This window comes from Coregonus lavaretus (assembly GCF_964263955.1).
Source record: "Coregonus lavaretus genome assembly, chromosome: 39".
NCBI lineage: Eukaryota > Metazoa > Chordata > Actinopteri > Salmoniformes > Salmonidae > Coregonus > Coregonus lavaretus.
In genome coordinates this window covers 3,466,934-3,478,996 of record NC_140026.1, presented here as the reverse complement: position 1 = coordinate 3,478,996, position 12,063 = coordinate 3,466,934, and the positions used below count along the sequence as shown (strand labels likewise).

Here is a 12,063-nt window from a genome sequence, read left to right as displayed (position 1 = left end):
GACTAGGGTGGCTGGAGTCTTTGACAATTTTGAGGGCCTTCCTCTGACACCGCCTGGTATAGAGGTCCTGGATGGCAGGAAGCTTGGCCCCAGTGATGTACTGGGCTGTACGCACTACCTTCTGTAGTGCCTTGCGGTCGGAGGCCGAGCAGTTGCCATACGACGTGGTGATGCAACCAGTTAGGATGCTCTCGATGGTGCAGCTGTAGAACTTTTTGGGGATCTGAGGACCCATGCCAAATCTTGTCAGTCTCCTGAGGGGGAATAGGCTTTGTCGTGCCCTCTTCACGACAGTCTTGGTGTGTTTGGACCATGATAGTTCGTTGGTGATATGGACACCAAGGAACTTGAAGCTCTCAACCTGTTCCACTACAGCCCCGTCGATGAGAATGGGGGCGTGCTCAGTCCTCTTTTTTTTCCTGTAGTCCACAATCATCTCCTTTGTCTTGGTCACGTTGAGGGAGAGGTTGTGATCCTGGCACCACACGGCCAGGTCTCTGACCTCCTCCCTATAGGCTGTCTCCTCGTTGTCGGTGATCAGGCCTACCACTGTTGTGTCGTCGGCAAACTTAATGATGGTGGAGTCGTGCCTGGCCATGCAGTCATCGGTGAACAGGGAGTACAGGAGGGGACTGAGCACGCACCCCTGAGGGCCCCTGTGTTGAGGATCAGTGTGGCAGATGTGTTGTTACCTACCCTTACCACCTGGGGGCGGCTCGCCAGGAAGTCCAGGATCCATTTGCAGAGGGAGGTGTTTAGTCCTAGGATCCTTAGCTCCTTAGCAGTCACCACTTTAAAATATGAAGAGTGGTACTCATCATTAATGTGTTGTATTGGATTTGCTCCAACCATAACACTTTGTATTCAGGACAAAAAGTGTATTGCTTTGCCACATGTTTTGCAGTATTACTTTAGTGCATTGTTGCAAACAGGATGCATGTTTTGGAATATCTGTATTCTGTACAGGCTTCCTTCTTTTCACTCTATCAATTAGGTTAGTATTGTGGAGTAACCACAATGTTGTTGATCGATCCTCAGTGTTCTCCTATCATAGCTATTCAACTCTGTAACTGTTTTGAAGTCACCATTGGCCTCATGGTGAAATCCCCGAGTGGTTTCCTTCCTCTCCAGCGACTTAGTGAGGAAGGACACCTGTATCTTTGTAGTGACTGGGTGTATTGATACACCATCCAAAATGTAATGAATAACTTCATCATGTTCAAAGGGATATTTAATGTGTGCTCTTTTTATTTTTACCCATCTACCAATAGGTGCCCTTCTTTGAGAGGCATTGGAAAACCTCCCTGGTCTTTGTGGTTGAATCTGTGTTTGAAATTCACTTCTCGACTTAGGGACCTTACAGATAACTGTCTGTGTGCGGTACAGAGATGAGGTAGTCATTCAAAAATCATGTTAAACACTATTATTGCACACAGAGTGATTCCATGCAACTTATTATGTGACCTGTTAAGCACAATTCACTCCTGAACTTATTTAGGCTTGCAAAACAAAGGGGTTGAATACTTATTTACTCAAGAAATGAATGCTTTTCATTTTGTATTAATTTGTAAACATTTCAAAAAACATAATTTCACTTTGACATTATTGGGTATTGTGTGTAGGCCAGTGACAAAAAATCTCAATTGAATCAATTTGAAATTCAGGCTGTAACACAACAAAATGTGGAAAAAGTCAAGGGGTGTGAACACTTTCTGAAGACACTGTATTATACCAATCAGGAATGAGGGGGATGATTAGGTGGCCATGATGGAATGACGCCTGGTTGGGAATTTTGCCATTACCCCAGGGTTAACACCCCTAGTCTTACAATAAGTGCCATGGGATTTTTTATAACCACAGAGAGTCAGGACAACCATTTAACTTCCTATCTAAAAGACAGCACCCTAAGCAGGGTAATGTCCACTTCATTGCGATCTCCTAAAACCAGAGGGAAGAGTTCCCCCTACTGGCCCTCCAACACCACTTCCAGTATCTGGTCTCCCATCCAGAGACAGACCAGGCCCGACCCTGCTTCATTTCAGAGGCAAGCCAGCAGAGGGATGAAGGGTGGTATGCTGCTGGCATGTGACAACATGTAAAAGCGACATGTGATAATATTAAACTACACATGTGCTAATGTTTGAGCACGTGAACAAATTAATGTGACAACATGGGGATTCAAAATTTCAACGCGATACCATGGAACTACACTTGACAACATTTTCACATCTGAACCTGCAAATTCAATTTTCACATGTGAATTTTTTTCACATGTGAAAATGCAATTCTACAGAGAGTTAGGTTTTCCCATGTATATGTTTTTCACACGTGAAAATGAAAATTATATTTTCACGTGAAAGTTTTGCAATTCATATGTTATTTTTCTCACATGTGAAAAGGTGGAGTTAACATGAATTTAAGAAATGTGAACATAACATATGGTTTCATGATTGACCTCACGTGTCTCTTGTTTTCACATGTGAAATTTCAGCTCAACATTTGAAAACAGCTATTTCACATGTAAAAATGCAATTTTTACATGAAACCGCACATTTCACGTGAGTTTTTTTTTGCAAGGGATGTAATGAAATGGTATAGGGGTTTTAAGGTAATTGATGTGCTGTACATTTGACATGACAAGACAAGGTACACTGATCTTTCTGCTACGCTACAAAGTCTGTAGCATTCTCAGAAGTCCCCTACAGTTGAATTACCTATATATCTCCGCACTTTGCAAAACAATGCCATCTGCATTGCTATTTTAGTTATCAGTTAATCTGACTATTCTCCCATCATTGATTTCATTAATTGGATTCAGCAATTTGAGGGTTTTCTGTATAATTGTCTAATGTTGATGTGGCATATTACTCTTATCAATGTTACTCCTGAATCACTATGATACATATAATAGGTTTTATTGAGTGTATTTTAAACAAAGCTGAGATTTACTTTGAAGTTCAAAGTGTAGGAATACAGGTGAAATCAGTTATTGACACAGATATGGTGGCGTGGCAGGATGATCGGAATGTCGTGAACCAAAAGGTTGGTTCAAAATCCCAGGTGAGGACTTGTTGAATTTAGTCACATGCAGAGGGTCTCAGATATAATTGCAGTGTACAGCGAAATACTTAAGCTCTGAGGTCCAACAGTTCAGGTGTGAATGATACAATAATCAAATATACATATTTACAACTGTGACAATGATAAATACAAATGTCCATTGGGGTGTGGGCAGGGTAATTGTCGGTATCAGGCTGTGATGCAGTTTGACAGTATGCTCTTGATGGTGCTCCTGTAGAATACTGTGAGGGCCTCCTGAGGTTAAAGAGTCGCTGTCGTGCCTTCCTCACAACGGTTTCCGTGTGGTTTGACCATTTCAGCTCCTCTGAGATGTGTACGCTGAGTAACTTTACGTTTTTGACCATCTCCACGGCGACCCCATTGATGAGGATGGGGGCGTGCCCAGCCTGGTTCTTCCTGAAGTCCGCAATCATCTCCTTTGTTTTGCTTAAGGTGAGGGAGAAGTTGTTTACTTGGCACCACACCGTCAGAGTGCCTACCTCCTCCCTGTAGGCCGTCTCGTCGTTGTTGGTAATCAATCCTACCACTGTCGTGTCGTCAGTGAACTAGATGATGGAGTTGGAACTGTGTGAGGCCATGCAGTTGTGGGTATATAGGGAGTACAGGAAGGGACTCAGGAAGCACCGTTGTGGGGCCCCCATGTTGAGAATCCATGTTGAGGAGGTAATGTTGCCTACCTTCACCACCTGGGGGCTGCCTGTCAGGAAGTCCAGGACCCAGTTGCATTGGGAGGAGTTCAGTCCCAGTGCTGTGAGATTGCTGGTGAGCTTAGAGGGCACTTTGGTATTGATGGCCGAGCTGTAGTCAATGAACAGCATCCCCACATATGCATTCCTCTTGTCCAGGTTGGTGAGGGCAGCATGCAGTTCAATGGCCATTGTGTCGTCCGTGGATCTGTTGGGGTGGTAGGGGAATTGGAGAGGGTCGAGTGTGTCGGGGAGGGAGGAGGTGGTGTAGTCTTTGACAAGTTTCTCGAAGCACTTCATAATGACAGAAGTTAGTGCTACGGGTCGGTAGTCATTCAGTTCAGTTACTTTCCCTTTCTTGGTCAAGGGGATGATAATGGACACCTTGAATAATAATTTCAGTATAAATAAACAAACACAATGTAATAATTTATGTCAAAGTGTTCCAAATATGAAAGTTGAAAACAGTGAGACTGCGTGACTTTCCGGGGATATCCTAACGACAAAAAAAATTCTGCAGTGCATCACCTGTGAAATGTAATGTGAAAAATATCCACATCTGAAATTTCATATGAAATACCATCACATGTGAAGTGTTCCAAAACCACATGGTTTTACATGATTTCACATGTGAAAGGTTATTTCATCACATGTGAAGATCCACATGTGAAACTTCATGTGAAATATCATCAAAACGTGATATCCTACATGTGGAATCATGTGTTTTTTCCATAATGGTAAGCTAATGAGGTTATTAAAAGTTATGCTCTTTTAGAATTAATGGCTATTATTCATTTAAAAGTGCAAAATCTATGTAGAAATCACAGATTGCTCCTTTAAAATATAGGTCAGGAACTATTTGTTAATCAGTAACATGAATATGGCATGTTGTTATTTTTTGCAAGCTAATATTGGTGCAATGTGACTTTCTTTGTTGTAGCGTTGAGTACACTCATCAACTCTGGACACTCTGAAGATGATGATGGTAGATATTTGTTCACTTCATCAAGCCTCCATCTCTATTTCTTTATTTGTGATTTTTGAAGCTGTTTTTGGCTGGATATATTTTGTGTTTTTAGTGTCACAAAATAACATGTGTAAGGCAATTGTATCATGCTGGTTTGATTTTGAGCAGGAGTGGCAAAGGCTGTTCTGACCATACACCACAACAGCTCCCAGATACAGTAGCTATTCATGTATCCAGTTTAGGTCATATGTCTAATCTGTGATATGTTTTCACAGCTCTGCCCAAAGCTACACTGACTGTAAAGCCAAACCCTGCATACACTTTAGAGACAGTTACTCTGACGTGTTCAGTAGGGTCTGACAGTAGCTGGAGCTATCAGTGGTACAAAGACAGGAATGATAATGTAGTATCCCAGTCTGTCAGACACACTATAACAGGAGACACCTTCACCATCAGTAGAGCTGGTGTGTCTGACCAGGGTCAGTACTGGTGTCAGTGAGAGAACCGGTCCAGATCCATATTATTAATCATCAGTGATCCTGTCACCATCACTGTTAATGATAAGTTACTTTGTTGTCTGTTTTGTTTTCATAGAGATGGACACTAGTTATATCATATTATATAGACACTGATTGTACAAAACATTAGGAAAACCTTCCTAATATTGAGTTGCACCCCCCTTTGCCCTCAGAACAGCCTCAATTCATCGGGGCATGGACTCTACAAGGTTTCGAAAGCGTTCCACAGGGATGCTGGCCCATGTTGACTCCAATGCGTTCCACAGTTTTGTCAAGTTGGCTGGATGTCCTTTGGGTGGTGCACCATTGTTGATGCACACAGGAAATTGTTGAGCATGAAAAACCCAGCAGTGTTGTAGTTCTTGACACACTCAAACCGGTGCACCTGGAACCTACTACCATACCACGATCAAAGGCACTTAAATATGTTGTCTTGCCCATTCACCCTCTGAATGACAAACATACACAATCCATGTCTCAAAGTTTAAAAATCCTTATTTAACCTGTCTAATCCCCTTCATCTACACTGATTGAAGTGGATTTAACAAGTGACATCAATAAGGGTAAATAGCATTCATTTGGTCAGTCTACGTCCTGGAAAGAGCAGGTGTTCCTAATGTTTTGTACACTCAGTGTATGTAGACATGGTCTGTGTGCAATGTTCCTTCAAATTTTTTTTTTCAGCACTGAGCCAGTCTGCTGCATAGCGCAAACTTGAACATTGTGAAAATTCTGTGCAACTTTCGGCGTGTGTTTACTGTGAACACTGAGACTGTACCCACTTTAAGTTACAGTATTAACAGTGGCCACGTAGACTACTGTGGGTATTTGATCATAATATAGGCCTACCAGAGTGGCCTACCATCAAAAACAATGGATAGCTGGAGCTATCAGTGGTACAAAGACAGGAATGATAATGTAGTATCCCAGTCTGGTTACAGTAACATTGGAGTCTCTCACACCATCAGTAGAGCTTGTGTGTCTGACCAGGGTCAGTACTGGTGTGAAGGGAACACAGTGTCTAGACCCACATCTTCACTACCAAGTAATACTATTACTCTCACTGTAAAATGTGAATTACTTTGTTCTGTTCTCTCTCTGGTCATACAGATAGATAGACACTGTTGTTGTTGAGTCAATCATGTAGACATTTTCTGTGTGTCTGTAGACTATTCTGCCTCACGGAAATTTGAACCTTTACCCATCAAGAGGACAAATCATGCAGCAGATCAGATCCATGTTTTCCAGATGCATCACACACATTTCTTGATTCCAACAGATAGTCGTCCGACGTCTATGCTGAGTTTAGACAAAGCGAACATATTCACAGGAGACAGTGTGACACTGACCTGTACTGTAGAGTCTTATGCATGGGAGTTTTACTGGTACAGACACAGACCAGACTCTACACCAGTAAACACAACCTCTGGATACTCCTACACACTCAGCAGGGTCAGTGTCTCCGATGGAGGACAGTACTGGTGCAGAGCTGGGAGAGGAGACCCAGTCTACTACACCCTGTACAGTGACCCAGTCCAGATAAACATTACTGGTGAGTTAAAACAGTTTTATGATAAACGGCTGCTATTTTATATGGACATAAAGTAAACTAGGGTGTAATATTTTGTCTGCTCATTGAAACAGTTATAACTAACATGAGTAGACCTTTTGCTAAATAAAGACATTTACAATTGTGCAACTGTTTATTCAGTTAGTTGTCTGTGTTGTGTCTGTGTAGAGAGACCTGTTGCTGTTCTGACCCTCCAACCCAACTGGTCCCAGATATTCAGAGGAGAGACTGTTACTATGACATGTGACATACAGGGGGGAGAAGATACTGACTGGGACTACAGATGGTATAAGAATAGTCAGTTAGTGATCACCTTTAACACAAAGTCTGAGTACAGAATCAGTCCTGTCTACGTGTCTAGCAGTGGTTCATATACCTGTAAGGGTGTAAAGGGAAGGACGTTCTCCAAGACCAGTGATGCTGTACAACTGACTGTGTCTGGTAAGTCTAACTAATCATGTAAACATCTCCACGGGTAACTAGAATCATTGATAAGACTGAAAGTTAGAAAACTCAAACATGTCCTCTGTCTGATCACAGATCAACCCAAGGCTGTTCTGAGAATCTATCCTCAGTGGCTGAACCCTGGAGACTCAGTGTCTCTGAGCTGTGAAGTTGACAAGACGTCTACAGGCTGGAGGTTCTCCTGGTACAGGACGGTTCCCACTTTAACAGAGCAGTCCTACTCTTTTCAGCGTCTACCAGAAGCAGGCAATGGGGCTACTGAAGACTCCTACACTCTGATCCCTGCTGGTCCTACTCCCACAGGAGGATATGTGTGTAGAGCTGGGAGAGGAGACCCAGTCTATGACACACTCTACAGTGAACCTCAGTTTCTCTGGTCAGGAGGTAACTAACTGCATTGAAACTGTATTGAATCATATTTAAGTTACCCTCATGTGTGTATATAACTATAGGTTTGACTCTGTCTCTCTGTTTCAGATCTGCAGCCTTCAGTGTCTCTCAGAATAAGTCCCAACACAACTCAACACTTTACATCAAAGTCTCTCTTACTGAGCTGTGAGGAGAAGGGGAACTCTACTGGATGGAGACTGATGAGATACACAGAGAGAGGAGTAGAGTCAGGGTGTGGCTCTAACTGGGGATCAACAACAGGGTCCACATGTACCATCAGCTACACATACACATGGTCCAGTGGAGTGTTCTGGTGTGAGTCTGGATCAGGAGAGTACAGTAATGCTGTCAACATCAAAGTTAATAGTACGTCTATCGTACAACACTCACTAACATTTCTACATATATATGATAGGATGTTCAATTCTGGAACTGAATGATTGCATCTCATAAATACAAGCTCATAAGACGTTGATGTATTGTGAGCGATGACTCCAGATTTACAGTATTATTTCTATATTATGTTACACAGCTGGTGAAGTGATCCTGGAGAGCCCTGCTCATCCCGTGACTGAAGGAGACTCTCTGACTCTGAGCTGTAAATACCGTAAAGTCAGCTCAAACTTCAAATCTGATTTCTACAAAAATGGAGTACTCATCAAGAATGAGACCACAGGAGAGATGACCATCCCTACAGTATCCAAGTCAGATGAAGGATTCTATAAGTGTAAATCAGGTCAAGGAGAATCACCAGAGAGCTGGGTGACAGTGAGAGGTGAGAAAACATTTATGATCACAAGTTAGTTACCTTTTTATTATCTGTGTGAAAAACATGTCATTTAAGTGTTGATGTTAATATAGTTTTAGATTTGCACTCCCCTAGAAAATATGATCTCTCAACTAAATTGTCAAAAGATGGGCGAGCCTACTTTCTTTTCATGCTCTATACTCTAAACCTATATAACCTCTATCAGAGTCTGTGCTGTTCTCTCTCCAGTCTCTCCAGTCGTAGCTCCTGGATCCTCTACATCAGTCCTAGTAGGAGTGGTTGTGGGTCTGGTTGTTGCTGGTGTTCTACTGGTCATTCTCCTGGTCCTGCTGTGGAGAAATCAAAACAACAAAGGTGATACTTTGGCTGTTTCTCATTTAATACAAAACATTCTATTACATGTTTAGGAGAGACATTTCTAAATATACGTTTTTGCAGAAATTTCAGTACATAACACAATGCGTTTGTCATTACAGGTTCCTGTTTCATCAGAATATTCTGGTGAGTACACCTGTCTCTCAACTATATTGATATGTACAGTATAACATATTCTCTGTGCTTCCTATGCTGAGTATCTCTCTCCCTGTAGGCCCCCTCAGCCCCAGAGCACCAACCAGGACCCCCAACAGGACCAAGGATCTACCCAGGGCCAGGCTCCTGATTTTGTGACTCCTGTGTTTGCTAATCCAAGTTTATCATTTTAAAAGGCTAATTGATCATTAGAAAACCATTTTGCAATTATGTTAGCACAGCTGAAAACTGTTGTGCTGAATAAATAAGCAATAAAACTGGCCTTCTTGAGACTAGTTGAGTATCTGGAGCATCAGCAATTGTGGGTTAGATTACAGGCTCAAAATGGCCAGAAACAAATAACTTTCTTCTGAAACTCGTCAGTCTATTCTTGTTCTGAGAAATGAAGGCTATTCCATGCGAGAAATTGCCAAGAAACTGAAGATCTCGTACAACGCTGTGTACTACTCCCTTCACAGAACAGCGCAAACTGGCTCTAACCAGAATAGAAAGAGGAGTGGGAGGCCCCGGTGCACAACTGAGCAAGAGGACAAATACATTAGAGTGTCTAGTTTGAGAAACAGACGCCTCACAGGTCCTCAACTGGCAGCTTCATTAAATAGTACCCGCAAAACACCAGTCTCAACGTCAACAGTGAAGAGGCGACTCCGGGATGCTGACCTTCTAGGCAGAGTTGCAAAGAAAAAGCCATATCTCAGACTGGCCAATAAAAATAAAAGATTAAGATGGGCAAAAGAACACAGACACTGGACAGAGGAATCGAAGTTTGAGGTGTTCGGATCACAAAGAAGAACATTTGTGAGACGCAGACCAAATGAAAAGATGCTGGAGGAGTGCTTGATGCCATCTGTCAAGCATGGTGGAGGCAATGTGATGGTCTGGTGGTGCTTTGGTGTTGTTAAAGTAGGAGATTTTTTACAGGGTAAAAGGGATATTGAAGAAGGAAGGCTATCACTTCATTTTGCAACGCCATGCCATACCCTGTGGATGGCGCTTGATTGGAGCCAATTTCCTCCTACAACAGAGAATAACTGTCAGGGCGTGCTGAAGGTGGGTGTGGTGTAGGAATCAAGCGCAGGACGCAGAGGCTCAGTCCAAAGGCTTTAGTGCAAAATATATAATATATATCCAACAGAAGCACCATAAGCCCGAAGGCAAAAATACAAGACGCACACAGGCGACCAAACAAATGACGCACAAACATGTGCAAACAACCCTCTCAAAACACTGGAGGGAAAAATGTAGCTCCAAACACGAAAACAGATGCTCAATCACACACAACGACAAGCACACACAACGAGAACTAAATAGGACACTAACGAGGACTAACAAGACACAGGTGTACAACATCCAGACAAAACCAAACGAACATGAAACATAGATCGGTGGCAGCTAGTACTCCGGGGACGACGACCGCCGAAGCCTGCCCGAACCAGGAGGAGGAGCAGTCTCGGCCGAAACCGTGACAGTACCCCCCCCTTGACGCGCGGCTCCAGCCGTGCGCCGACCCCGGCCTCGGGGACGACCAGGAGGACGCGGAGCAGGGCGCGCGGGATGGTCCCGGTGGAACTCCGACAGGAGAGATGGGTCTAGGATGTCCCTCCGCGGCACCCAGCACCGCTCCTCCGGGCCGTACCCCTCCCACTCCACGAGATACTGGAGACCCCCCATCCGGCGTCTAGAGTCCAAGATGGACCGAACGGTGTACGCCGGAGCCCCCTCGATGTCCAGTGGGGGCGGAGGAGTCTCCCCTATCTCATTGTCCTGGAGTGGACCAGCTACCACCGGCCTGAGAAGAGACACATGGAACGAGGGGTTAATATTCTTATACTCAACAGGTAGATGTAATCAATAACACACCTCGTTCAATCTTCTCAGGACTTTAAAGGGCCCCACAAACCGCCGACCCAGCTTCCGGCAGGGCAGGCGGAGGGGTAGGTTTCTGGTAGAGAGCCAGACTCGATCTCCGGGTGCGTACACCGGCCCCTCACTGCGGTGGAGATCGGCGCTCGCCTTGTGACGAAGGACGGCCCGCTGCAGGTGGACGTGGGCAGCGTTCCACGTCTCCTCCGAGCGCCTCATCCAATCATCCACCGCAGGGGCCTCGATCTGGCTCTGCTGCCAAGGTGCCAGAACCGGCTGGTAACCTAACACACATTGGAAGGGGGTTAGGTTAGTAGAGGAGTGGCGGAGAGAGTTCTGGGCCATCTCGGCCCAGGGAATGTACCGTGCCCACTCCTCCGGCCGGTCCTGGCAATACGACCTCAGAAACCTACCCACATCCTGGTTGACACGTTCTACCTGCCCGTTACTCTCCGGGTGGTACCCTGAGGTAAGGCTAACCGAGACCCCCAAACGCTCCATGAACGCTCTCCAAACACGAGAGGTAAACTGGGGACCTCGATCAGACACTATATCCTCGGGTACCCCGTAATGCCGGAAGACATGGGTAAAGAGGGCCTCAGCGGTCTGTAGGGCAGTAGGAAGACCCGACATAGGGAGAAGACGACAGGCCTTAGAGAACCGGTCCACAACGACCAGGATGGTGGTATTCCCCTGAGAGAGGGGAAGGTCTGTCACAAAATCCACCGAGAGGTGGGACCATGGTCGTTGTGGAACGGGCAGGGGTTGTAACTTACCCCTGGGCAGATGTCAGGGCGCCTTACACTGGGCACACACCGAGCAGGAGGAGACATAAACCCTCACATCCCTAGCCAAAGTGGGCCACCAGTATTTAGTGATAAGGCAATGCACCGTCCGGCCGATACCCGGATGTCCAGAGGAGGGTGACGTGTGAGCCCAGTAAATGAGTCGATCCCGAATCTCGCGCGGAACGTACTTCCGACCCTCAGGACACTGTGGAGGGCTGGGGTCGGTACGCAACGCTCGCTCGATTTCGGCATCGACCTCCCACACCACCGGTGCCACAAGGCAAGACTCCGGTAGTATGGGAGTGGGCTCAACGGACCTCTCCTCCGTGTCATACCGCCGGGACAGCGCATCTGCCTTACCATTCTGGTACCCAGGGATGTACGTGATTTTAAATACGAACCTGGTGAGAAACATACTCCATCGAGCCTGGCGAG

The 12,063-nt window shown here is 45.0% G+C and overlaps 1 protein-coding gene and 1 long non-coding RNA gene across 2 annotated transcripts; both read left to right on the top strand.

Annotated features, from left to right (window-relative positions):
* Positions 1-6,548: 6,548 nt before the first annotated feature.
* LOC311112648 (Fc receptor-like protein 5) lies at positions 6,549-8,481 on the top strand (the record flags this gene model as incomplete). Its single annotated transcript, XM_084155791.1, has 5 exons — positions 6,549-6,804; positions 6,991-7,263; positions 7,363-7,671; positions 7,765-8,043; positions 8,210-8,481. The coding sequence occupies 5 exons, from the start codon at positions 6,549-6,551 to the stop codon at positions 8,479-8,481; spliced, it is 1,389 nt and encodes a 462-aa protein (XP_084011917.1).
* A 197-nt stretch (positions 8,482-8,678) lies between these two features.
* On the top strand, positions 8,679-9,095 carry LOC311113070. The gene is made up of 3 exons (XR_014610954.1): positions 8,679-8,800; positions 8,923-8,947; positions 9,036-9,095. It is a non-coding gene; the product is annotated as an uncharacterized lncRNA (long non-coding RNA).
* Positions 9,096-12,063: the final 2,968 nt, after the last annotated feature.